At 35.7% G+C, this 27,408-nt stretch overlaps 1 protein-coding gene across 3 annotated transcripts in view; it reads left to right on the forward strand.

Moving 5' to 3' along the window:
• VIT (vitrin) overlaps positions 1-27,408 on the forward strand; it is a 152,159-nt gene that overhangs the window by 21,077 nt on the left and 103,674 nt on the right. For all 3 annotated transcript variants that reach the window (XM_074288180.1, XM_074288181.1, XM_074288182.1), the window contains one exon: positions 8,472-8,537. In XM_074288180.1, the coding sequence (XP_074144281.1) occupies positions 8,472-8,537 (66 nt within the window). The remainder of the gene's footprint in view (positions 1-8,471; positions 8,538-27,408) is intronic.

Here is a 27,408-nt window from a genome sequence, read left to right on the forward strand (position 1 = left end):
GATGATCATCAAATTCAATAGTAACAAATTATTGAGAAGTTATTGCTTTAGGGATGAGGGGTAGGAAGGAGATCAAGTTTTTCCCCTCAAACTTTGCCCTTGTGATGATTGTGAATTTCTAAAGACTAGAAAATCTGGAATTTCCATCAGAATTCATAGCACTATTCCCATCTGACAATAGTATTTACATAAGGGGCTAAGGGCAAACTGGAAACATGAAAGAAAGGCCACTTGAGAATTCTATTAGGGTACCAGTTTCATTCTCTGGTCCAGCAGAAAACTATACCTAAAGAAAACTTCATGGAGTTTCCAAAAAGGGAGGAAAGTACTTCCAATAAACAGAAGCAATGAGTTTCCCCTTTGGCTACAAATGATTCCTAAGCATAAATTCAATCTCCCCAGAGATCTAGCATATACATAAAGAATGTTGCCAATAGTTTTTTTTTTCTTTTTTTGGGGGGGGGATGTTTCCATACCAATTCTTTTTGCTATACCTGCTTAGTAAATGTGAATACTCACTTTCTAAAAGCTAATTAAGTATGGCCTGTAATCAATGAGGCCTCATACCAGTGGGGCCTCATGAGCAACATTACTAGAAACCTTACTCTCTCAGAGCTTTTGCTATAACCATAAAGGAGTCAGCTTTCCTATAGAGCTTAGCCCACCAGAACAACTGGAAGTTGGAGAATGAGCTCAGGGAGATGGGGGGTCAATTCTTAATTATATGCATCGTCCATCCCCATTCTACATTAGAATGTAAACTCTTTAGAGAGCAGGGAATAAGACACTTTTGTTTTGGGTTTTTTTTTTATCCCCAGGATTTAACATAATGACTGGTCCATCTTTAATAAATGATTGATTGAGGCAAAGGAAGGATTCAGACAAAGTGGTATAGAAAAATTAGAAGTTAATTCCTACTTTCAACTGTCTGGTAAGGAAGGAATCAGAGGATACCTGAAAGGCAATGAAATTCTGAAAGGTGAAGATAAAAAGAGTTCATTCCAGGCAGCGGGGAGCAGCCTGGTTAAAGGCAGAATATGATATGCTGAGCTTGGGGGACAGCTAGTCTGTTTTGACTTAAACATAGAATACATAAAGGGAAATCAAAGTGAAGTAAGCTAAAAAAAAAAAAAAAAAAAAAAAAGAAACAATATCCAGACAGAGGTATTCATAGTGTCTGAAGTAGTAACCAAGAAATGCATAGGGAAGTCTTAAGTATCATATAGTCAAAAGCATTCAAGGTATCTATCTCCCCTTTCCCCCCATTTTCCTGCCCCCTTCTCTGCCAGCCCACTGCCCCAGTCAGAAGGCTTCTGCTTCCATTTAGCCTGAGGCAACTCACTCAGCACCACCAAGCCTGGCCAGCTCCTCTCCTTTCTAACTCTCATTGGCCTGCTCTGTCTAGGCTACTTTCTCATTGATACCCTCTGCTAGGATCCTGCATCACTTCCATGCTGTGAAATCCTAAAGCGGGAGGATCTTACTGTCCTGGGACTATACCTGGAACCAAGTATAATTTAAAAAAAAATTAGGTATTTTGCAGCATACCAGTGATTAATTTGGGCAACAAAAGAAAAATCTATCACCTTTTGAACCTTTTAGAAATGCTGCCTCCCTTTCTTTATTTAAAAATAAGACTAAAAGCACCATAAAAAACACACCTCATAGGCAGTCACCCAGAAAATTTTACAAGTGGTCCCCTGGCATTTCCTATTTGTCTCCTTCTTCAACCTGTCAAATTGACCCCTATATTTCACTTCTTAGTACCTTTAATCACACATTCCTAACAAGAAAGACAGAAGGAGTTAGCTTTGGTCAGTTGGTAAGATTTTTATTAAAGGCTTTCAGAGTCCAATATGCAATCACTTCACAATCATGTTCCAAAATGATCAAGATGAAAAAGTATATCTCCTCTTTTCTCTTGACTTACACACATTTAGTCATCTCCCTCCTCTGAGGCTATCTTTCCTGACTTCTTTCTTTCTCTCTTCTCCCATATCCTTCTCAGTTCACCCCCAAGGGGTCCTTAATGCTGAGGTCTTTTCAAGATTAAAGTATGAGGAATAGGGAGATCACAGTTCAGTTCTCCAAAGACTCCTAAAGTCTTTCTTAAATAAAGCTTTTAAATAATAAAACAATACAATAATTCTATTTTAGAAAGATTGAAAAGTCCTATTATAACATTATATTTATGTGAGGGTCAGTGTGAAGAAGACCTTTAAAAGATAGAAATAGGAATAGCTTTGGACATGGGTTTGGAATACCAGCTTGTTATAATGACACTGCAAGACCATAGATTTAGAACTGTAAAGAAACTTAAGGGTCCACTATTCCAACACCCTAATTTTACAAAAAAGTAAACTAAAATTTAAGGAGGTTGTGACTTGCTGGCTGTCAGGTAATAAATAGTAGACTAAGGGTTTGAATCTAGCCCTGTGACTTTAAACCAATCATTTTCCCACTGAGCCAAATGGCCTCCTTTTCCAGGAGAAAAGGAGAAATAGAATTTGCATCTGGAAGAGAACTTAAATATCATCTGGTCTACAAGATTTATTCAAAAGATGAGATTTTAAAAAACACACTTTTCCATTTTGGGAGATGTGGGGACCTATGGGTGTGAAATAATATATACAGTATCACATTCTAGTTTTGTGTGTGTTCATTTTGCTGAACTTTCCCCTTTCCTCCAATTTGTTTGTTTGTTTGTTTGTTTTACAAAGGATAGCTCACTGAATGGGGAAGGAGAAAAAACCATGTTCAATTATCCATTCCATATAATGACTTTCTCCATCTTGGTTTCACTATGTCACAGGTTGGTGCAATAAATTAAATGGGAATTTGGGGGGAGTTTTGTGGAAGTCATAGACAACATGTGAAAGCCAGCAGAAGACCGAGAAAAAAGTTTAGAAACTCAGAAATGCATAAAATTTATATGTAATATATAACATCAACATATTTTATCTTTAAATATCACAATAATTCAGACCTTCTCTGGTATGAAGGGTGAAAAATTGGGCTTTCCAAATGTATGCATTTCTAACCTCCACAACGTGGAAGGGATAACTGTATTCTGAAATGAGATGTGATGCAAGATGCATCAACAAAATTTTAAATAAATATGAATGATCTCTAAAAACCCCTTATAGCTGTTATTGTCTAATTTTAACCCCTCATCCCAGGGATAAAATCACTAGTCTTTGAAGAGTTAAAATAATAGAACCTTTGTTCCTCCAACCCTGATTCTGCAAGTCTTGAGCAAGTCACAACTTTCCTGAAGCTCAGGTTCTTCTATAAAGTAAGAAGATTGGACTAAATGTCCTTTGACATTTAAATCTTTGGTCTTATGATTCTATGAAGTAAACTGACTTTTGTTGCTCAGTCTTTTCAGCTTATTGGATTTTTTAAGACCCCATTTAGAGTTTTCTTGGCAAAGATACAGAAGTAGCCTGCTATTTCCTTCTCCATTTCATTTTATAGATGAAGAAATTGAGGCAAACAGGGTTAAGTAACTTGGCCAGGGTCACACAGTTAGTAGGTGGGTAAGGCTGATTTTGAGCCAAAAAAAGACCTAGATTCAGTTTATGCCTCTGACACATTCTGGCTGTGTGACCCTGGAAAGTGATTGACAAATCACTAACCCTTCTAGTCAACTCTTTAATACCATAAGTAAAAGAGAAAGTACTGACTTACATTAGTGGAGATAGTTTCCTCACCCAAGAGTTGCCTTATATCAATGAAATCACAGGTTCAGTGCCTATCATTTTGACATCAGAAATGACATTAGTCATCATTTAATCCATCTATACATGAAAAAAAATTCCCTTTGCAACATACAAACAAGTCATCACCCAGCCTGTGTTTCAATACCTCCAAGGATGGGGAACTTATTACTCTAATTATTAATTCATTATTCCTGACATCTGGTCTAAATCTGCCTCTTGACAACTTCCATCCATTACACCTAGGTTTTTTTTTATCCTCTCCACTCAGTCTTCTCTTTTCTGGGTTAATTCTTCCCATTTCTTTCATATAATTCTCAAATAGCATGAAGTTAAAAATCTTTCATTACCCTGGTTGCCTTTTTCTGGGCATTTTCCAGTTTATCAATGTCATTCCTAAAATGTGATTCCCAGAACTGAGTATAATAGTGCAGATATGGCAAAGTGGAATAAGATTATCATTCCCTTTATTCCAGAGCCCAAGGTCAAATGTAACCAGAGGTCAAGTCAATTCTTTCAGCTACCATATCATACTATTGAGCCTTATTGTTTATTTAACACACTTATCATTATCTCACTTTTAACATATTATGGATCATAGCTATAATTTACTTAATTTGCATCTAGATTTCATTCAGTTCAACTCTTTCATTTTACAGATGAGGAAATTGAGGCTTGAGATGGTAAGTTATTTACCTAAGGTTATACAAGTAGTAAGTGGCAGAAAAGGGTCTTGTATCTCAGAATCCAGAATTCCTTTCTCCATGTCATGCTTATGACCAAATCTTTGCTCATAAAACAAACCAATCCATTCTTCCCCCTCCATCATTAATAAGACAATGATTTCAGAAAATAAACATCTGTCAATTATTCTTTGTTGCTAATAGCTCTAATGACCTCAATATGAACAGTTTTTTTCATTGTTAAATCATCCTAGATATATTTACTTTCCATTTTTATAGGTTTTCTAGCCATAGTGGACAAATAATTCTTCTCTGAGTTGGGAGGCAGACACCCGTGTACACACACACACACACACACACACACACACACACACACACACACATACACACACACAACCCTCTCCATCATCAGTAGTGAGGAGATTACTTTCAGATGGGTCACTGCTTTGAATCTTCCATTAAACACTGGCAACTCTGTCACTGTTTCATAGGCTCAGCTGGGCCTCTTAGAAAAGGAAAAATTAGGCCGATTTCCTTTCATCCAAACTCCACATGCAATTCACCATCCCCAATTTAGCAAGAGAGCTCTTATAGAGTAAGGATGAAGAAAGATTTGCTCCGGGCATGAACACATTAGGAGGCCTTCCCTGGTCAGCTTGCTGCCTAAAGAGTGATTTCAAAAGAGTCTTTAATTAATAAGACTGGATTGCTGAAGTCAGAGCCAGTATCCCACCAAAAATAACAACCCAACTTACCACTACTGTTAAACTGAACCCAACCATGAGCATTTTCAACCTGGAGGAATTTCTGTGACAAAATATAAGTGATCCTAAGGGGCAGAGGATCTTAATGAAAGCACTTTCAGTCCTAATGATAGCAAGACATAGAAATTGCAGGCAACATAGAAACACAGAACCAGATTGACAGTTTTTCAGTGACCACAAGGATGGCAACAGATTTTTCTCCAAACTCTGGTATAATTTCACATGGTCAACTCCTTACAAAAATGTTAGAAATATTCATCTAGTATTTATTTCATTTAAAACATACTCTAGAATTCTAGATAAATAGCACTCATTCATTTAAATGCAATAAACATTTATAAAATGCCTATCGTGTGTTAGACACTAAGGAAAAAAAAATCTTAACATAGACCTTGCAGTAATGAAACATCTGAGTGACCATGGGCAAGTCACTGAATCTATCTGGACTTCAGTTCCCTCATCTCTAAAAGAAGGAATTGAACTATATGGCTTCTAAAGTCCCTTTCAGTTCTAAATCCATAATTCAATAATCAGAAGGAAAACATACTCACATATCACTACTCACAAATCACCATTTTACAAGGGAAAATAATATAAAGGCAAAGGAGAGGTTCAGACAAAGTGCTATGTGAAGGAGATAAATGTAATTTTCATTTAGGAAAAAAGGGTCAAGTGAAGTCAGGAATGGCTTCTTGGTACTTGAGTTGAGATTTGCAACAATAATTTCCACACCTGAAGATAGAGGGAGGAAAAGATTATGTATGCTATGCATAGGGATGGTGTGAGAGAAGGCACAGAGACTGGCTAACACAGGATGAAAAAGGAAAGCCAGTTTAATTTGGCTTGAAGAGAAGTACATGAATTCAAAATATTCATTGAAACCAGACAATGGAGGCTTCTGAATGCCAGTATCAAAAAATGTGTATATGGACCTAAGGGCTATAAAACTGTGCATATCCTTTGATGTAGCAACATTATTATATATCTAGTATATAGACTCCTAGGTCTATATCCCAAAGAGGAAGGGAGGGACCTATTTATATAAAAACATTTATAGCAGCTCTTTTTGTGGTAGCTAAGTATTGAAAGTCAAGAGAATGCCCATCATTTGGGAAATGTCTAAGCAAGCTGTAGTATATGATTGTGATGGAATATTGTGCTATAAGAGATGACAAGCAGGATGATTTTAGAAAAACTTGAAAGATTTACATGAACTGATGCAAAGTGAAGTGAGCAGAACAGGAGAACAGTGTACACAAAAACAGTAATATTATAAGATGAAGAATTGTAAATATGGAAATACTTAATATAATTGCACATGTATATACTATATCAAATTGCTTGCCGTCTCACAAAGGGGACAGGAGAAAGAGGGATAGAATTTGGAACTCAAAACTTTTTAAAAATGTTTATAAATTTATTTTAATATATAATTGAGGGGAAATAAAATATATAAAAATAAAATGTATGTATATGTGTATAGGTATATATATATATATATATGTACACACATATATGTACATGACCACATAGATATATATATTTATATGTACATACATATATGTACACATTCAAACACATATATACATATATACATATAATCTATCAATTTTATTTTCATCTCATCTTAACCACTAATACTTTGATGCATTCTTACACCTCCATTCCTCTAAACATCCCTCTCTTCTTGAATTCTCTTAAATATTTGACATTCTTGACCACTTCCTTATTACCTATTTACTTCTAACTTCTATAATGTAGCATTTTCATGACTCAGTCTACCTCTCTAACAAAGTCGATTTAATTTTAACTACCTAGGGCTTAGAAGAAAAGATTAAACAAAAGACATGTTTTTCAAAAACTAGATAATAAATGTTTAAATTGAGTTGAAAATAGATTTTATAGTAATCTACAATAAAAAGGGTAGTAAGATTGGATGAGATCTGGACAAAAATTATAAAACATTATTAAATGGCTGTATTTTGGGGCACTTAAGGAACTGTAGTAATGATCACTAAGGGCCAGTATGTCTTAATCGAAAACAAGTCATACACTTCAGATGGAAAATGCCATCTGCTTCCAGAGAGAGAACTATAGAGACTGAATGTGGATCAAAGCATACTATTTTCATCTTTTTATATTGTTCTTATTTGTTTACTTGGTGTTTTTTTTTCTTTCTCATGGCTTTTCCCCTTCTGATCTAATTTTTCTTGCACAACATGACAAATATGAAAATATGTTTAAAAGGATTGCACATATTTAATGTATATCAGTGCTTGCTGTCTTTGGAAGAGGGAATTAAGGGAGAGAAGGAGAAAATTTTGGAAAAGGACAAATAAAACAGACCAATACTGGCAGCCTGTTTCTTGTGGCTATGTGGCCAAAGAGAAAATGGCCAATAATCCCACTTATGACATTGTGCTGTCTTCTGTGAATGAAGAAGTCCTTTGCCCTTGAACAATGCCAGAGTGAGAGAGTAAATGTGCTTAATCAGGTGGATTTAAATGTACAGATACTTTTGGTGACACGCCAATAGAAAAAAAGACTTCTCCCCAAAAAACTGCAGAATGTTCATGCATTCACTAATCCTTCTTGTCTCCCACAAACAGGTCCCTTGCATCTCTGTCTCAGGTGATCCAGGCCATTTTTTAACTTTCTAGTATCTAGTGCCATTTAAAAAGTTGTTTTGTTAGGTTGGGATGGGCATACACGGCATAAATTTAAAAGCATAAATTTTTTGAGAATTGTAATTTGCGAATTTGGTCTGTTACCATAATGGTTTATTGTAGCATCAGTACCTGACTGCTTCTGCCTCATGAAAAGATTAATGTACCTCAAAAAGCCTTTGAATTATTATCCCTTCATATATTCTTGGTTGAAGAAAAGGGGATTATATAGCCTTAACAAAAGAAGGTAATGTGGATATATTATAGCTCTCTTCAAGTATTTCATGGATTGTCATATAAAAAAAGATTCATCTAGCACTGCTTGGTCCTACAAGATAGAACAAGGAACAAACAATAGGTGAAAGTTGCAGTGACAGATTTGAAGCCAAAGTAAAAATCCATTCTAACAATTACAACTCTGGACAAGTCAAAAAGCATTACCAGGTGGTAAAAAGTCCTTAATCAAAGGAAGCTTTTAAAGAGAGTTTGGATGACCAACATTGCAGAAAGGACACTTTTTTCAATTTAGTGATGAAAGACTAGATGACCTTTGACGGCCTTTCCAGCTCTAAAATTGTGTGAATAGAGATAGGAGTTACACTAAATGGTGCTAATTAACCCTTTCTGCACTTTATCTAGTATTGTTGCTGACTGGAACTTCTGGATCTAAAGAAGTCACAAAAAAGAGTAAAAAGCCAAAATTCTGTAAGTAGAAAATAATCAGTTCTATTGTAAAGCTGTTTTTTTTTAAATGAGAGATATTATGCTGGGAAATTTTGAAATTTAAGTTTTACATTTAATCATGTTATCCTTGGAATTTAATTCTTAATAATATTAGAGTAGTTGGTATACTTTATTCTCTGGAAAAATGGAAAATGCACATCTGTATACCAAAAGATACTGAGCTCCTATAGCTGAATTAGATTATAAATTTCCCAGATTTTGAGAGGATGTCTCCCACTTAGCAGCCAAGAAATTGAGTCTGAGGAACTACATAACCTTTCATTTTGACCTGAACAGAGAACCCTTAGGAAGGCAGTCACTAAGTACATCCAGCAGCTTAGCTAAATCTGTGAAAAAATACCCAACTAGGGAAAGTAGGTAGAAGAAGTTAGGGAAAGGAAAAAATATTTATCCAGTGGAGAATTCATCATAGAATGAATTGGAAGGAACCTTAAGGGCTATCTATTCTCCTAGTTTTCCCATTTTATAAATCTGGAAACTGACACCTGAGACTCAGAGAAGTTAAATGGCTGCCCTTGGTCCTACAGTTAATCAAAAGGGGTTTCACCTCAAGTTTTTCAGGGACAGCTCTCTTTGCATTGTACAGGTGCATCTCAAGACAACAAAAAAGGATCCAAAGTATATTACGGATATTATGGGCAGCTAGATGGTATGGGGCAGTTTGATGGCACAGGGAATAGATATTTACTCTCTGAGTGACCCTGCACAAATCACTTACCTCTTTTTGCCTCAATTTCTTCACCTGTAAAATGGGTCATGGGATAAGAATCAAATGAGATAATAATTGTAAAGCACTTAGCATAGTGGCAAATGTGACATAATAAATGCCACATAAAAGTTGCCCAATGTTATCATAATATCATTATTAATATTATCATTTGAGTTAAGATTTTGTGATTATTAGATATAAGAATTAAGAGCAATTGTCATTAAATTTTCATTAAAATGTAAGCTTAATGGTAGGAACTGTTCATTTTCATCTTTGTATGCTCAGTATCTGACACATAATAATAGGTACTTATTGGATTGGATAAGCAAGACTGAAATTTGAGGTTTGTTCTTTTAGGATCAGTTTTCCAACTGATTAATGTATCTTTAAATGGAAAATTTTCATGATGTGAAATAAAAATAAGAGACTTCATCTATACCCTTAAGCCCTACATGTGGAACTTCCTGATAGAATGAAACAGACCTGGCCTAATACCCAGAATTACTAATAGGACCTAATTGTAATTAGTATTTCATGTCAGGAACCTGAGCCAGTAAGAATGGCCCTGGGGCAGGTATGTGGAAAACAATGATTGGGCTAATATGGAAACTAAACCTAAGCATTCTGAATGAGGAAAGAGGAATTTAGTGAAGACTTTCAGACAAGAGAATGACATGGGCAGACTTGTGCCTCAGGAAGATTATCTTGGCTGGTGTGGAGGAAACATGTGTTGCAATGGGAAGAGCACACAAATTATCATCAGAGAACCTCAATTCAAAGCTTAATTCTGCTACTGACTACTTGTTTTATCAGGGCAAGTCACTTATTTTATGTGGGTCTGTTTCAACCTTTGTAAAATAAGATGATAGGACTAGATGATTCCTGAGGGACCTTCCATTTCTAGATCTAGAATCCTGTAACTCCACACTGCAGTCAGTGATCTGTAAACTCTAATCTGATTATGCCATCTCCCCTATAAATTTCAATGGTTCCCTATTACCTCTCCAAAATTTTCCTGTTTAATTTTTTTTTCCTGAGTAATTGGGTTTAAGTGACTTGCCCAGGGAAGTGTTAAGCTAGGAAGTATTAAGTGTCTAAAATCATATTTGAACTCAGCTCCTTCTGACTTCAGGAGTGGTGCTCTATCCATTGCACCACCTAGCTGCCATCTGTTTAACTCTTAAGGTTAAACTGTTCTCTAATCTTTTCAACTTCATTGTCCATTACTCTCTCTTTTGAACCCTTCAATTCAGCAAAAGAGACCTCCTCTTGAACCTCGGGATATCACCTGTCTTTGTATTGCCCATTCCCTCTGCCTGGAATGCACTCCTAGCTCACCATATCAACAAACATTTATTAACTATCTCTGGTTCCAGACACTAGGGATGAATCTCTCTCTCTCTTACCTCAAGACACAACTCAAGCACTATCTTCTAAACAAATTTTTTCCTCATTTCCCCAACTAGTAGTGTTCTCTCCTCCTCAAATTACTTTGTGTTTTGCTAATTTGTAGTTATTAGCATTTATTCCTACCACAATTAATCTATAATACAACTATATGGTCCTTTTTCCCATGTTAGAATGCAAATTCCTTGAGAGTAGAGGTTATTTCATTTTTAAAATTTACTTCCTGAATGCCTAGAATAATAGGTATTTAATAATATTTGCTGATTGATACTATGAAGGATAGATTGGAAAGGGGAAAGAGTAGAAACTAGGACATCAGTTAGGAGACTATTATTTAGTTTTTTTGACTAGGTGAAAGAGGACATTCTTTGTCTCAATTACTATCTATCCTTAATTACTGAATGGGGATGGCTTCAGTCAAACTGAGAACCTGTTGAAATCCTTAGCTCAAAAAGTTCAAGGGCTCCCATTTCATCTAGAACCATCTCTAGTCATCCTGATCTATATCTTGCCATTGGACCCAAATGGCTCTAAAAGAGAAAATGAGCTGGTGACTTTTCATAGCCCTCCCTTATTTAAATTCAATTCACTTGCATGTCGTGGCATTACCTCCTTGATGTCTTGGTCCTCTTTGAAGGATAAACAACAATAGATAAAAGTTGATGAGAATCTAGATTTTTGTTCTGGTCATATAAGTGAAGATAACAATAATGATGATTATTAGTAAAATAACTAATTATTATAATTAAAAATCATATTAATAATTTTAATCCTAGGATCATTGCAATGATTATGAAACTAGCATTTATATAGCACTAAAATGTTTACAAAGTGCTTTGCAAATATTATCTCATTTTTTCTCACAACAACCCTGAGAGGTAAGTGTAATTATTATCCACACTTGAGGAAACTGAAGAAGAGAGAAAAAACATGGGAAGAGCACAAGATTTGTCATCTGAGTACCTCGATTCAAAGCCCAGCTCTGCTACTGACTACTTGTTTTATCATATGACTTGTTTTAGGTTAAACATCTGGTAGGTGGATCTGAACTCGTCTTCCTGACTTTATTCATTGTGCAACTTAGCCACAAATGCAAAATATGTGGTGGAAATGAAATCAATTAAACTTGAAAAGTGATTGGATATGTGGGAGTTAAGAAAAAGATAAGATTGAAGGATACTTGTGATTATAAATCTAGATGGCTTGATGAAACATAAAATTTATAGGAATAAGTATATGGAGAAATATGATCAGTTTTGTTTAGAAATGTCTACAAGATATCCAGGTAGAGATATGGTACTAGAATTCATTTTAGAGACTAGGCTTGGATATTGAAATTTGAGAAACAAAAAGAGAAAGAAATTATAATACACCAAGGGATATTGAAAAAGAATGATGAGACAGGCTGAAAGAGAAACAGGAAAGGTCAGTGTCATGAAAACTAATGAAGGCAAGAGTATCCAAGAGCATTAGTAGTGTCAAAGGCTGCAAAAGGGTCAAGAAGGATGACGATTGAGAAAAGATCACCAGAGTAAAGATTAAGAGAGAGCAGTTTCAATCTGAGTGACAGGATAGGAAAGAAGATTTCAAGGAATTGAAAAGTAAAAAGTGAAAAAAAAGAAACAATGGCTTTTTCTAAGACCTTGATTTTGAAAGAAAGAAAATAATCAAAGAAAATAGATAAAGAGGAAGGCAAGATCAAATAAGACTTTTTAAGGATGGAAAGAACCTGGGCATGTATGTAGGAACATGGAAGGAGCCAGTCGACTAAAGGTGAGCAAGAAGTAGGTGCATCTTTAGTAGATAACAGAATCATAGATTTATAACTAAGAGAGAGCTCAATGATGATCTAGTCCAACCTCCTCATTTAAGAAATGTAATAAATAAATAATAGAACTTAGATTCAGAGAACTTAATTTGATCAAGTAAGGCAGTAAGTGGAAGACCCAGGAATTGAAAACATAGGTTCTAGGAATCCAAATCCAGAACTTTCTACTATATCATGCTGTGTTTGTAAATAAGCAAGGATGGGATCAAGGTCACAAGTAGAATGCATAGTCTTAGAATGGAAAAGGGCTCATCTTAGAGACTGGAGTAAAGGGGAAATGAATGGGGGACATTCAGAGGGATTTTTTTTTTTTTTTCATGTTGGAAAAAAACTTTCTTTTTTTTTTTTTTATATATATATTTTATAATATTATCCCTTGTATTCATTTTTCCAAATTACCCCCCTTCCCTCTATTCCCTCCCCCCGACGACAGGCAATACCATACATTTTACATGTGTTACAATATAGTCTAGGTACAATACATGTGTGCGAATATCATTTTCTTGTTGCACAATAAACATTAGAATCCGAAGGTACATGCAACCTGGGCAGACAGATATTAGTGCTAACAATTTTCATTCCCCTCCCAGTGTTTCTTCTCTGGGTGCAGCTACCCCTGTCCATCATTGATCAACTGGAAGTGAGTTGGATCTTCTTTATGTTGAAGATTTCCACTTCCATCAGAATACATCCCCATACAGTATTGTTGTTGAAGTGTACAGTGATCTTCTGGTTCTGCTCATTTCACTCAGCATCAGTTGATTTAAGTCTCTCCAGGCCTCTCTATATTCCTCCTGCTGGTCATTTCTTACCGAGCAATAATATTCCATAACCTTCATATACCACAATTTACCCAACCATTCTCCAACTGATGGACATCCATTCATCTTCCAGTTTCTAGCTACAACAAAAAGAGCTGCCACAAACATTTTGGCACATATATGTCTCTTTCCGCTCTTTAGTATTTCTTTGGGATATAATCCCAGCAGTAGCGCTGCTGGGTCAAAGGGTATGCACAGTTTGATAACTTTTTGGGCATAATTCCAGATTGCTCTCCAGAATGGCTGGATTCTTTCACAACTCCACCAGCAATGTATTAGTGTCCCAATTTCCCCACATCCCCTCCAACATTTGTCATTATTTGTTCCTGCCATCTTAGCCAATCTGACAGGTGTGTAGTGGTATCTCAGAGTGGTCTTAATTTGCATTTCTCCATTCAGAGGGATTTTGAGGTAAAAAAATATGGGAGAAGAGAGATCACATGATAGGTAGTCAAAAAAAAATTTTAATTGAGAGATAAGGTCCTCTGCTGATAAAGAAAAAGAGAAAGAAGGTAGAAGAAGAGACTTGAGAAGAGAAGAGAAGGTTTGAAGTAACTGCTATAGAGAGTGCTATTGTGAATCAACCAAGAAAGAATAAAAGGATAGTGTTGAAGTAATGAGGACCCAGTCAAGACAAGGATTATAGTGGACTTTATAGTGGACCCTATCAAGGTGTCCTTCCTCAATAGTATTCAAAATATCATGAGTGAGAGTGGAGAAAGTAGAGACAATGGAGGTAAACCCAGAACTAGGAATCGGTAAAGTGTGAATCAAAATATGATATATGGGTAAAAGATTCAAGGGTAGAAGAGTGTGGTTTTTTTTTAGTAAATGAACTGATTAATAATAGATACAAGAGAGGTAAATGAAATTAGAGGAGTGATGGACTGGAAGTGCTGTGAGGGGTAAGGTGACTGTCCCTCAGTAAGAATAAATCTAGGTTTAGGAGAAGGGCAGAGGGAGAAATAGAAGGATGAGAGATTGATTAGAGAGAGAAGTTTCAAAGCATTGGATCATGGAGTTAAAACACTTCTATGTGATGGTGGGATTAAAGGTCTCAAAGGGCATCCCTGTTGTAAGTGAAGTGAGCTTTTCACTGGAATGTAAGCTTAAAAGCAAGAACGATTAAGTGCCTAAAGTGAAGCAAATGTTTAAACCATGGAAGTTGAAGAGGATTGTAAATTTGGAGATTAGGCCTTTAGAGGGAACATTGTGTGTGTGTGTGTGTGTGTGTGTGTGTGTGTGTGTGTGTGTGTGTCTGTGTCTGTGTCTGTGTCTGTGTCTGTGTGTCTGTGTGTGTAATGGGCAGCTAGGAGGCACAGTGGATAGACTATCAGGCCAGGAGTCAGGAAGACTCAACTTCCTGATTTCAAATTTCTCCTCATATACAAACTAAATGACCCTGGGCAAATCTCTTAACCCTGTTTATCTCTGTCTACTCATTTGTAAAATGAGTGAAGAAAATGGCAAACCATTCCTGTATCTTTTGCCAAGGAAATACCAGATGTTCAAGAGTCAGATATGGCTGAAAACAACTGAAAAAAAAATATATATATATATATATATCTTGAAGTTCCCAGTTATAAAGGTAGAGGTTTGCTTCCAGGGGAGCACTGTGAACCAGCTACTGATTTTCTTTAATAAAGAGGGAAGAAAGCCCAAGGGCTGGTACAGCAGTGCAAAAGGATCAATCAATCAATCAATCAAGTGTTAGTTTCCATATACCAGATACTGTGCTATATTTTAGGGAAAAAAGAACAAAGAATGAAGTAATTCCTAGTCAATATGAGCTTACATTGTAATATATACATATAAATATATATATATATATATATGTGTGTGTGTGTATAAAACATAAAATTCATAATTGCTATACTATACATTGTATTATATGTATGTTATATAATACATACATATATATGTATATATACAGAGTATTTTTGGAAGCAGGACACTAGCAGCTGGAGAAAAGCCGATGGTGCTTGAGCTGTATCTTAAAGAAAGAGAAAGATTCTATGAAGCAGAAGAAATGGGTGGAGGGTAGGGAGAAACTCAGGCAGGCAGAGGGAAGGCCAATGCAAAGGTATGGAGATGGGAGAGGAATGTCATCTGTGAGAAACAGAGAGAGACCAGTGTGACAAGATGGAAGAATGTAAAAAGAAGAATAATATCTAGTGAGCCTGGAAAGATAGAATGGGACCAAGTTGTATAGGACTTTAAAAGAGAAAAACACACTTACATTTTAAAGGATGTCCATCGATTTGGTTAATAAAGAAATCACTTGGTCAAGTCTGAGTTTAAGGAAAGTTGCTTAACAGCTGTAGGTAGGATGGACTGAAATGGTGAGAAACTTAAGGCTGGGAGACCAATTAGGAGGCTATTTATTGCAACATTGTAAGCAAGAAGTGATGAAGGGCTGAACTAGGATGGTAGCTCTGTGAATGGGAAGAATGGGTCAGATGTTTTGTGGATGTGTGGGGTGAGTAGGGAGAGTAAGAGTACAAGATAATGCTGAGGTCATCATCTTGATAGAAAGATGGAGATGGGTGGTATGAACATCAAAGGAAAAGGGTCCATTGAGTGATGGCAACCAAGGGAGGGTCTGGAAGAGGATTAAGACAAATCTTACTCATACCTAAGTGTATTTAATGGGTGGGTTGGGAAGGGGGGTTGTAGAATTTCTCCAGCGATGGCCAGGGTTGTGGTACCTTTTAGGGGAAGCCAAGCTTATTTGATCTCAAAATAATGGGGAAAGTATGAAAATAAGAGGTTGAAAGAGAAGATATTTATTAATGATAGGAAAATGTCCCTAAAAGATACAATCGAAGAAGTTAGCAGAGTGGGGGAAGGACTAACAATGGATAGATAAGGAGAGGAACAAGATGGATGAGATGAGAAGATGGACAGTTCATGCTTCCTTTAAGTGGTTCTACAGAGTAGTGACTACTAACTCTTGTCCCTAAAAAAACTTGGGATTAGAGCCTTTCCCTCCCAAAACTAAAAATAGAAAAGGAGGGGAATAAAGATTAGGAAAAGACCCTTGGTGAAAGCCCCTGCTTGTCCGGGTGCTCAGAGAAAATGGAGGGCCACATCTCTATTACAAGGAAGAAGTAGACCCCGAAGTAATGGGCTCCCAAATAGAAGGAGGTCTCAAACTCAAATTCTGAACAGGCTGGGGATAGGTCAAATGGTTCTGCCTTGGCTTCAGATCCTCAGCTCCTGGCAGGTCCCCAGGCTCTGGCTTCCATGTTCCAGAGGAAGATCGCTGCCCTGTTCCCAAAGCCTCATAGTAGACACTTTCCTGCTGTTGCATAAATGCTCTGGTCATCCAAGACTGTCTTTCCTACTGAGGACTGAGTAACACCCAGCACAGTTCTGAAATAGTTTGTCTTCAGTGTCTCCTCATTTACCTTGTTAACTGTGTGCTCCAAGACTGAGGTTGCGGACCTCCTTCTCCTACTGCTTCTCCGCCCTAGTGACTGCCAAGTGACTTCCTTAGCATTTTCTTTCTCCTCACCTTTCTGATACCAATCTTAAGCCCTCTTCCCTCTATTTGGTCATTTCTATCTTTAATGTATTAACTAACAAGGCTTACTATTTGCTAGAATGGAGAGAAAAGGTTAATCTGGGCCTGTGATTTTATCAGTGAGCCAATTAAGTGAAGCAGTATGGATAATGTGTTGGACTTGGACAGAAGATCTGAGTTCAAATTCTATGTCAGACATTAACTGTGTGAGCCTGGGCAAGGGTCAACGTTGTCAAGTTATCCATGCATATGTTTTGAAAATTAAAAGCTTTATAAAAAAAAATTTAATTAAATCTAGGATCCTAAAGTTGACTGAGGATAGAGAGATTAAGTAGCTTGATCATTGTCACTTAAACTAAGCAATCAATAAACATCTATAAAGCACCTACTCTGTACCAACATTAAACCAGTGAGGCAGATCACCACAACCAGCCCCTTACATCAGGGAACTCACAGTCTAAAAGGGAAGTCACCATGAAGACAAGTATACAGACAAGCTACTTGTCCAACATAAATTGGAAATAATCAACAGAAAGTAAAGAATGTTAGAGACAGGGCTAGAAATGAAGTCTTGCTGTTTTTCTTTCCAAAACACCAGGCTACCTCCCTCAGCCAGGGGTTTTCCATTTAATAAGGGATTCTTGACAACTGAAAAATCTTTAAATCCCAAAGGAGTAAAGCTGCAGTCGTGGGATGACAGGCAATAAAACTCATATTTTGAAAAAAGAAGGCTTAGCCTAGGGCCCTTTCAAATTATGCAGCACAAATCGCTTTCTATTTTTCCTACTACTAAGGTTGTTCAGATCTGAAATGGCTCTTGGCAATGTAATGGTGATAGTTGCCATCATCTGTGCCTCTATGAGTTCTCTCCCACCTTTCCCTTTTTTTCTCTTCCTCTCTCTCCTTCCTCCTTTCTCTTTTCATTCCCTTTTCTCTCTGCTTATTTCATAACTTTCCCAGTGGTTACTCTTGGCTTCCACAGACATTAGGAAGCACTGAGTGGCACTCTGAGCTAATAAGATTGCTAAACAGGTAATGCTAGAGAGGGTGTCAAAGATTATCCAGGGGAGTGAACTGCAAGGTGTCACCTGGAGAAATCCTTTTCATAAAAAAGGTAGAAGGGAGGGAAATGATCATCAAATTGGTCCCATGCCCTACTGCACACACCCACATGCAATATCAATTTGTACCTTAGTTATCTGTAGCTATAGCCAAGCAAAGAAAAGACTCTCTTGTTGCATTATAGAGAGAGAATGTGTAAAAGGAAACCAAACTCTGAGTAATTGAAAAACCAATAATGTTCCCGGAGAATAGATAATGAATCATACTTATGTCCTCTCTGCCAAGACTTTGGAGACAACTAGGGCAGAATCTCATATACATTGTCGGATGGAGTTATTGTATTAAGGATTTTTGATTTACTGTTTTTCTTTCGTATAAAGGAGAGTTCAATTCTTGGATTTTAGGTGAGGAGTTATTTCCACAAATGACTTTAATATAAAAAAGCATCAATAAAACATTTTTTAGGATTAAACCAAATTTTTCAAAAAGAAAATGAACTTCTTTTTCAAAGATGACTCTACATGATTTCCAAAATTATTTACATATTTCAAGCCAATGGATAATTATATTTTAAAATGTCTAATTGCAAATTGAGTGAACATGATTCTACTTAAGCAGATTCAAATATTTGTCCAAAATGTTGCTGTTATTTTTCCTGTCCCGTTTTAAGTCAAGAAATTCTAATTTAAAGGTTTTGAATATTTTTTTTTATTTTTGTGTAATTTCATAAGGGTTATAATTTTAAATAACAATTTCACTAATTTGTAGATTCAAGACCTTAATATTTTTAAAAAATCTATTTTTAAATGTGAGTCCCTTAGCTCAAACTAAACATCTCATAAAGGCACACAAATCACTTCCATCAAATACATCTAGATGATGGGGAACATCCCAACATCTCTTTTCTAAAGGAAAGTAAATAGTTTAGCAATTTCATTATGTTCATATTTCATGAGAAGAATCTCCAAAGTATTTCAAAAGGCAATGGAGTTAAACCATAATACTACTTAAGCTATCCCAGGGCAGTGTGGTGTAATGGATAGTATGTTGGCCTTGGAGTCAGTAGGATCTGAATCATGCTTCTGATACTAGGTGTGTGATCCTCGTCAAATTGCTTAATCTCTTTGAGCCTGAGTTTCCTCGTTTGTGGCAAAGCTAGTAATATCTACAGTGCTTCCCTTTAAGGTTTATTGTAAGGGAAAACATTTTACAATGTGACTTTTTTTTTTATTTGTAAGATAGCAAATATAAAGTTTTTCACACATCTTAAAAGGCTACATAAATGTCAGCTATTATTATGTTATCTTGAAGTCAATATCAAATGAAAACTTCCACAACTGTGAAACAATTAGACTCACCAACCAGTAAGTAGCAAAGTCTTATTTTCTGCTGGTTCTATTGCTCCCTCTAGTACAAGGCCAAACTTATCACCCTAAGGGACTGTCAGATTATTTCACAATCATCTGTCCAAAGTGTGAAGGTCTCTCAAGGGAAAAGTTTTTATTTTTTTAAATCTCTCATGACCCAGAAGATGGGGAGGCCATAGTCTTGGGGCTTAGAATCTTGGCCAGCAGTCAAAAAAAGGGTAAGGGAAGATGTGTTTACTTGCCGTGGGAAATGCAGGGCTTGCTGGAACATTGGAATGGTATTAAGAACTTGGTACATGAATAAGTTTTTGGTTTCAGAATGCCGGTAGCTGTGTGTTACAGTGGAGAAAGTGCTGTATTTAGAGTCAGGAGAAGGTTCAAGCTTAAATCCAAACTCTAGAGTTTATTAATTGCACAACTGTGGCCAAGTTACTTACCAAGTTTCAGTGTGTGTCCCACGCATATGTTAGAATATAAGATGTTGTGACAAAGACAACCTTAAATATAACTTTGTTCAATGATCCAATGACTTTCAGCATCAAAAAAGGAAGAAAACATAGAGTCACATGCTCATCTAAGGTGCTAACCAGAAATAACCATTGTTATTTAGCATGGCCAATGCTGGGAACAAAAATGAGCATTTTTTTATCAATAACAAAATTCTTCAGTTGCAATGTGGCAGAAATTTAAATTAGGCCTTTAAATTAGGAAGACCTGAGTTTAAATCCTGTCTCTAACAGACGTTGACATTGACCCAAAGCTCAGTTTTGTGGAATAGTGGAATAGAACACAAGACTGAAGTCAGGACATCTTCAGTTCAAATGCCACTTCAGCTGTGTGACCACTTATTAGCTGCGTGCCATTGGCAAGACAATTAATCTCTTTGTACTTCAGTTTCCTCAGCTATAAAATGATAGTATTGAATTCAATGAATAAGATCTCTTTTAGTTCTAAATCTATGATCCTGTCCTAAAGTAATCTCTATTCATTGCATCCTTCCTGAGAACATTTCAAAGCCTCACATATGAATTCTATAATCATTCAAAAGAGATAAGTCAAATAATAAAAACAAAGCAAATGAGAAAATGCTTATCACCTACACCACAATGTGAATTTGGACAGAAAGGCTTGGCAGGAAATCTTTTATAGGCATTTTTCTATAGTAAATAAATGAGAAATCTAGAGAATATTAAATCTGATTAAGGTTTTGTTTATTGCTTTCATGAAAGTTTTTCTTGGCAAAGAAAAATACAGTCTTAAAGACTTTACTGGGATAAGTGTCTCTTATAGGTATATCAAAATTATAAATTTCATGACTAGTTTGATTATGGATATTTTATTCAATAATCTTCTAAGTATTAATATCACATGAGATACTTATTTATTGAAAGTATTCCTCAGTGTCACAGACTACACCAGCATATCATCATAAGGAGAGTATTGATCTCAAAGAAAACTTGTATTTGAATCCTACCTCAGGTTTGGGGTCTTTTTTTAAAATTCTGATTGCCATGATATATTCTTTTTTTATAAATTTTATAATTATAACATTTTTGACAGTACATATGCATAGGTAATTTTTTACAACATTATCTCTTGTACTCCCTTCTGTTCCAAATTTTCCCCTCCTTCCCTCCACCCCCTCCCCAGATGGCAGGCATTCCCATACATATTAAATATATTATAGTATATCCTAGGTACAATATATATGTGCAGAACCGAATTTTATTGTTGTTGTTGTTGTTGTTGCAAAGGAAGAATTGGATTCAGAAGGTAAAAATAACCTGGGGAGAAAAACAAAAAATGGTAACAGTTTACACTCATTTCCCAGTGTTCCTTCTCTGGATGTAGCTGATTCTGTCCATCATTGATCAATTGGAATTGGATTAGTTCTTCTCTATGTTGAAGATATCCACTTCCATCAGAATACATCTTCATACAGTATCATTGTTGAAGTGTATAATGATCATTTCACTCAGCATCAGTTGATGTCTCTCCAAGCCTCTCTGTATTCCTCTTGCTGATCATTTCTTACAGAACAATAATATTCCATAACATTCATATACCATAATTTACCCAACCATTCTCCAATTGATGGGCTTCTGTTCATTTTCCAGTTTCTAGCCACTACAAAAAGAGCTGCCACAAACATTCTTGCACATAGAGGTCCCTTTCCCTTCTTTAGTATTTCTTTGGGATATAAGCCCAATAGCAGCACTGCTGGATCAAAGGGTATGCACAGTTTGATAACTTTTTGGGCATAATTCCAGATTGCTCTCCAGAATGGTTGGATTCTTTCACAACTCCACCAACAGTGCATCAGTGTCCCAGTTTTTCCACATCCCCTCCAACATTCATCATTATTTGTTTCTGTCATCTTAGCCAATCTGACAGGTGTGTAGTGGTATCTCAGAGTTGTCTTAATTTGCATTTCTCTGATCAGTAGTGATTTGGAACACTCTTTGAGTGGAAATAATTTCAATTTCATCATCTGAAAATTGTCTATTCATATCCTTTGACCATTTTTCAACTGGAAAATGCCATGATATATTCAATAGTGCCTATTTTGTAGTGGCTATAACTCTTTTTAAAAATAAATAAGGACATATTATTTTTACCATTGCAAATACTATCCTTTGTGAATGAATTGAAATTACTTAATAAAAAATCTATCAAGAGAAAACGATATATGTCTTGATCAAAAGTCTAATTTCTTTTCACCAAAGAACAGGCCTCCTTTAATAATAACCAAATGATTTAGAAGTAAATCATTTGATCAAGAGTATTTATTAACTCTTATTTTATGCCAAGCACTATTTTAGGTGCTGAGAGGAAATGGGAGAGTGGTACAAAGACCTTATATTCTAAGGCAAAAGCAATATGTACATGCAGTAGATGCAAAATAAATGCAAGGCCTTTTGGGGGAAGGTAGAAACTAATAGCAACTGAGACCAAGTTTTGTGTAAGACTTTTAAAAGCTAATGGAAGAGTTTATACTTTATCCTAGAGCAGAAGTGCCTTTTTTATGTCACGAATCCCTTTGGCACTTTGGTGAAATCTATGAACTTCTTCACAGAATAATGTTTTTAAATACACAAAATAAAATGTAGATGATTATAAGGGAAGCTAAAGGTTAATGATAATAGTATTGTGTTGTAGTATTTTTCCTTTTATCCACTGGGGAAGGCAATAGCCACCAATCCAGTATCTTTACCAAAAAACCCCCAGGGATAATGTTGGTGTGCTATGGTCCATAGGGTTCATATAAAGAGTTAGTTCAACAACAACAAAACACATAAGATAAAAAAGGAACAGAACAATAGTGATCTTTATTGGTGAAGATAATATACACAGTAATGAAATTATGATAAATTAAAGTATAATTAGATAATATCAGGGGTTCTTAACCCAAGATCCTTGAACTTTAAAAAAAATGTATATTTAATATTTATAATGTATAATATAATAATTTCATTATAATTGGTTTACTTTGTAATCCTATGCATTTTATTGTATGTATTTAAAGGCATTCTGAGAAGGAGTCTATAGGCTTTACTAGACTGCCAAAAGGGTCCATGACACAGAAATATTAAGATTCTCTGGATTTGAGGGACAGAGCCTCAAGGCAGGGATATGAGATAGAAGATCATTAAGCTGTTAAGATATGGAGTGACATAAGATTTGTGACCTTGGTTATAAAGCCAATAAAAATAGATGTGAAGGCAAAACTGACAAAAAGTTTGTAATTGACTACATGTTGGAGCCAATGAAAAGAAAGATGTTATCATTCAAATATTCTTTACCAGTCAGTTTCATTTAACAAACCTGGCTTTTCTGTGGAGTATGGATGTAAAAGTGGATTTTACTAGAGCTGAATGTCATAGTCATATCTTTACAAGACAGCCAACTCAAGTTCAATCTTATTACTCTGCCTAGAGACATATTTTTCCTTTCTTGATATTAATTCTTCCTTCCAACAGCTATAAGACAAATTTATAATGTCTTTATCTGATTGATGGGCAGGACTAGGCCCCGGAGCAAAGTAACTTTCTTGGGGTGAGTGAAAAGGTGAACAGCAGGATGAGAAGAATGTAACGTTTTGAACACTGAGCATTTGACTTATTAAGCCTGACATCATTCTATAATTATTATGTTATTAGAATAGGCAGGTTCCACAAGCCATAGGCAAAGTAGGCAAAAGTAATGCTTGAAGGCTTTAAGGTGCATCAACACTGATTTTCTGTTCTGGGATGGGGCCTCCCTCTAAGGAAGCCAGTGATATAAACATAAATAATAACAATAAGTAATAAACAGTAATCAATAGCTGTGATTTTTCACAAATTCACATAGAATTACAATATCAAAAGGGAACTTAGAGGACTTCTAATTCAATTTATACTTGCAGCAGAATTTTTTTATATTATCCCTAACAAGCCATCCTCCAGTCTTCACTCTGCTCTGAAGTAACAGAGAACCCATTTCCTTTGGAAAAAGGCTGTTTCACTTTTGGAAATCTCTATTAAGTGGGCTTTTTACATCAAGATAAAAATCTTCATGCCTCCATCTTCTATTTAGAGCCAACTAAAACATTCTGCTTCTGTGAACATATCCAATGCATACAATTCATTTTCTTATTTCATGATTTTGGTTACCTTCCCCAATAAAGTCATGCCTCTGTGTGTATTCAACCATCTCAATGTCTTCCTAAAAATGAGACTGTCCCAAAATGGAAACAGTCATTCATAGGTGGTCTTATTAGGACAGATGATAATGGATCTATTGCCTTCCTGATTAGGGTATGCTATGTCTCTCTTTAACGCATCTTAAAGTTGCTGTGTTGGTTCTCATATTATACTAACAATTAAACCTAATTAAAACCACTAGATCTATTTTTGCAGATGTGTCTAGCAATACCCCCTCTTGCTTATTACTTGAGAAATTGATTTTTTTTGGTACCCAGAGGTTGAACTTAACATTTATTCCTATTCAATATGAGTAGATTCAATCTTACATTCTAGACTGTCAAAAATCTTTTGAGATCCTAATTCTCCATTGAATACATTAGCTTTCCATTTCAACTTTAGATCATTGGTAAATTTAATAAATTTATCATTTGTGCCTTATCCAGTTCCCTGATAACAGGTGTAATGACTGGGGTATTGTATATTATCTGCAAATCCACAGGACTTCTTGGATAATGTCCTCCACACATGCTCAGGTCCATCACAAAAGTGAATAGTTTTTAAGTAGTTAGGCTTTGTGAGAGACCTCACAAAGTCCTTTGAGAAGGAGGATAGGAGACAAAGGGAAGAGAAGAATTAATCATTCAATTAACAAAGTTCTCTTTCAGAAAACCTACTGAAGCAATGTGTCCTGGTAGATTGTAGCACAGACCTGAAAGTCTGAGTTCTAGACATCAGTCTCACCAGTCAATTCTGTGGTCCTTAGCAAGTGTTATGTTTAGTCTCTATGATGAAGGAACACTGAAGCTCCTTTTCAGGTAAATACAATAGAGACTTTGTTTGGATTCAGTGAGTGGTAGGCTATTTACAAATATTTACATGGATGAGACTTTATGACTTGTGAACACAAACTTGCATTCCTGCAGTTGGAAACATTCAGAGAAATGAATATATTAAAAAAGTAGTTTTTAATGTGCAACAAGAAAATGGTATTTACACACACATATATTGTATCTAGGTTATATTGTAACACATGTAAAATGTATGGGATTACCTGTCATCGGGGGGAGGGAGTGAAGGGAGGGAGGGGATAATTTGGAAAAATGAATTTTAAAAAAAAGTAGTTTTAAGCTTGTTATGATGATCTTTATATTTCATTTTACTAGATCCTCTAATGTTCAGGACTTGTTCATTCTCCTGCCTTCTTCACTCTTATCTATATTTCTCCTTTGCCTCTAATTTTTAATTTATCATCTTAAGACATTTGGATTTTAGCATTTCTTTTAAAACAGAAGATGGGAAAAGCACAAAGGAAGAGGAAATAAACCTAAATGACAAAAAGAGAAGCAAGATCTAAACTGTAGTAATCTAGATGCTCATTAGAAGAACGATAACCAACACAGGGAGCCAATATCTGTACCAAAGGGGAAGCTTTCTCTCTGAGATAGATCTTTTCTTTTTTACATATTTTGAGAGTTAGTAAGAACCTCAATAACCATCTCATCTAACCCTTACCTGAAAAAGGACTCCCAATATAATATATCCAACTAGTCATACGATCTCTGTTTGAAGATCTTTAATGAGAAGGTACCAATTACCTTCCAAGGCAGCCTCTTTTTTTGACAGCTCTAATTGTCAGAATGGTTTTCCTGACAGAAACAACCAATCAGAAAAAAAAAAAAAAACCTCAAAAAAATCTTCGCATTTTGCTTTGCATAAATTTTGTATATACTTATATACATATATATATACATATATATATATATACACATATGTATGTATGTATGTATTGTCTCTCCTAATAGAATGTAAACTTTAGGAAAACAAGGATTATTTAATTTGTGTCTTTTTACCCCAGCTTCTAGCACAGTGCCTGGACCATTATAAGTATTTAAATGTTTATTGATGGATCAGTTGACTGATTGATGATATTAGCATTTCCTCCAAAGTGGCTTCAAGATTTCCATGTCCTCTCTGCCCACTAATTCAATTTACCCAGGGGCTAGAATTCTAAATTATACATATACTTAAGAGCACATAAAAATAAGAGTATAATATTATGCTATTATATTTATTTGTATGACAATTGAATAGCACAATTTTTCCATGCCCTTTCACAGAGATTCTCTTGTTTGATCTTACTCTGCTTCCATCTTCTTGCCCAGCTACATTGGCACCTGATAAAACAGAGACCATGCCCTGGAGGACCTAATTTTTTGAGCTCCAGAACTCTTGCTTTGGTTCTCCTAGGATTCTCATTAGTGAGTGCTTTACTGGTGGTCCACTATACCATGATGCTTGCTCTAAGCCACATTTCACTTTACTCTTCTACCATCTCTAGCCCATTTGCCTCCATTTTCAGTTCTTGAACTATAATCAGATCAGCACTATCATTGTTACTGAAAGGGTATATCAATCTACTCTCTTTTGACTTCATCCACCATCATAATTTTCTAAGTAAAAGTATCCATTTTTGGTTATTATTCCCCTTTGTGTGTTGCTTCCTCCTATTAGAATGTAAGCTCAGTGAGGGCAGGATTAATCTTCACATTTATTTTTGTATCTTTACACACGGGAAGTACTTGATTTTTTTTTTGTTCGTTAATTTATGAAGAAACTGAAACAACTAAAGATCATATGATCTAGCCAAAGTCATACAGATATTAAATGGCAGAGAAGAAGCAGAATTCAGTTCTCTTGACTACAAGTTTAACATATTTTCAACTACAGAATGAAACATAAAATCACTTGTTTAGATCAAGAAAACTTAGTAGTGGACTGAGAAGTTACACCTAAAAGTTAATAAACAGACGTTTATGAACAAAAGCGAATGTGTCAAAAGAATTTGTGAAGGTTAGAAGGAAAAAGAAATAACCATAAATTCAGAATTATTTGAGGAATCATTAAAATAAGAATTTTATCACGGAACTGGGCATTATACCAAAACAAAAGATTAATCAAGAATGAAAAAATCAGAAATAGTGTCTGACTCTTCCAGACAGTTCAGGGTTGTCATTTATGGAGCCTATAACAGATAGCTCTATAATCATCCTGAGATCAAAGACTTTGCCTATGCTTACACTGTAAATTACTAACCTCATCAAAAACCCATAATTAACATGGAGCAATCAGAATATATCAGACATGAGGGGAGGATATACTTCTTCACCATTATAGCTGCATGCCTGCCAGTACACACCACTGTATAGGAAAACCAATTCAGGGGCATCCTCCCAGGTCCAGTCACCACAATGTATATCTCAAGAGTGCATTTGCTTCCCCCAATTCAAACTTGAATGATGCTTAAACTATCTTTCTCTCAGAATGACTGAACCCTTGAGTACACTATCTTCAGTGCTCTTGTCCATCATTCATCTCTTTTTGTCTCATGTTAAAGTATATCCAGTCATAGGTCTTTCTCACAGTTATC

This window comes from Sminthopsis crassicaudata, chromosome 2, assembly GCF_048593235.1.
Source record: "Sminthopsis crassicaudata isolate SCR6 chromosome 2, ASM4859323v1, whole genome shotgun sequence".
Lineage (NCBI taxonomy): Eukaryota > Metazoa > Chordata > Mammalia > Dasyuromorphia > Dasyuridae > Sminthopsis > Sminthopsis crassicaudata.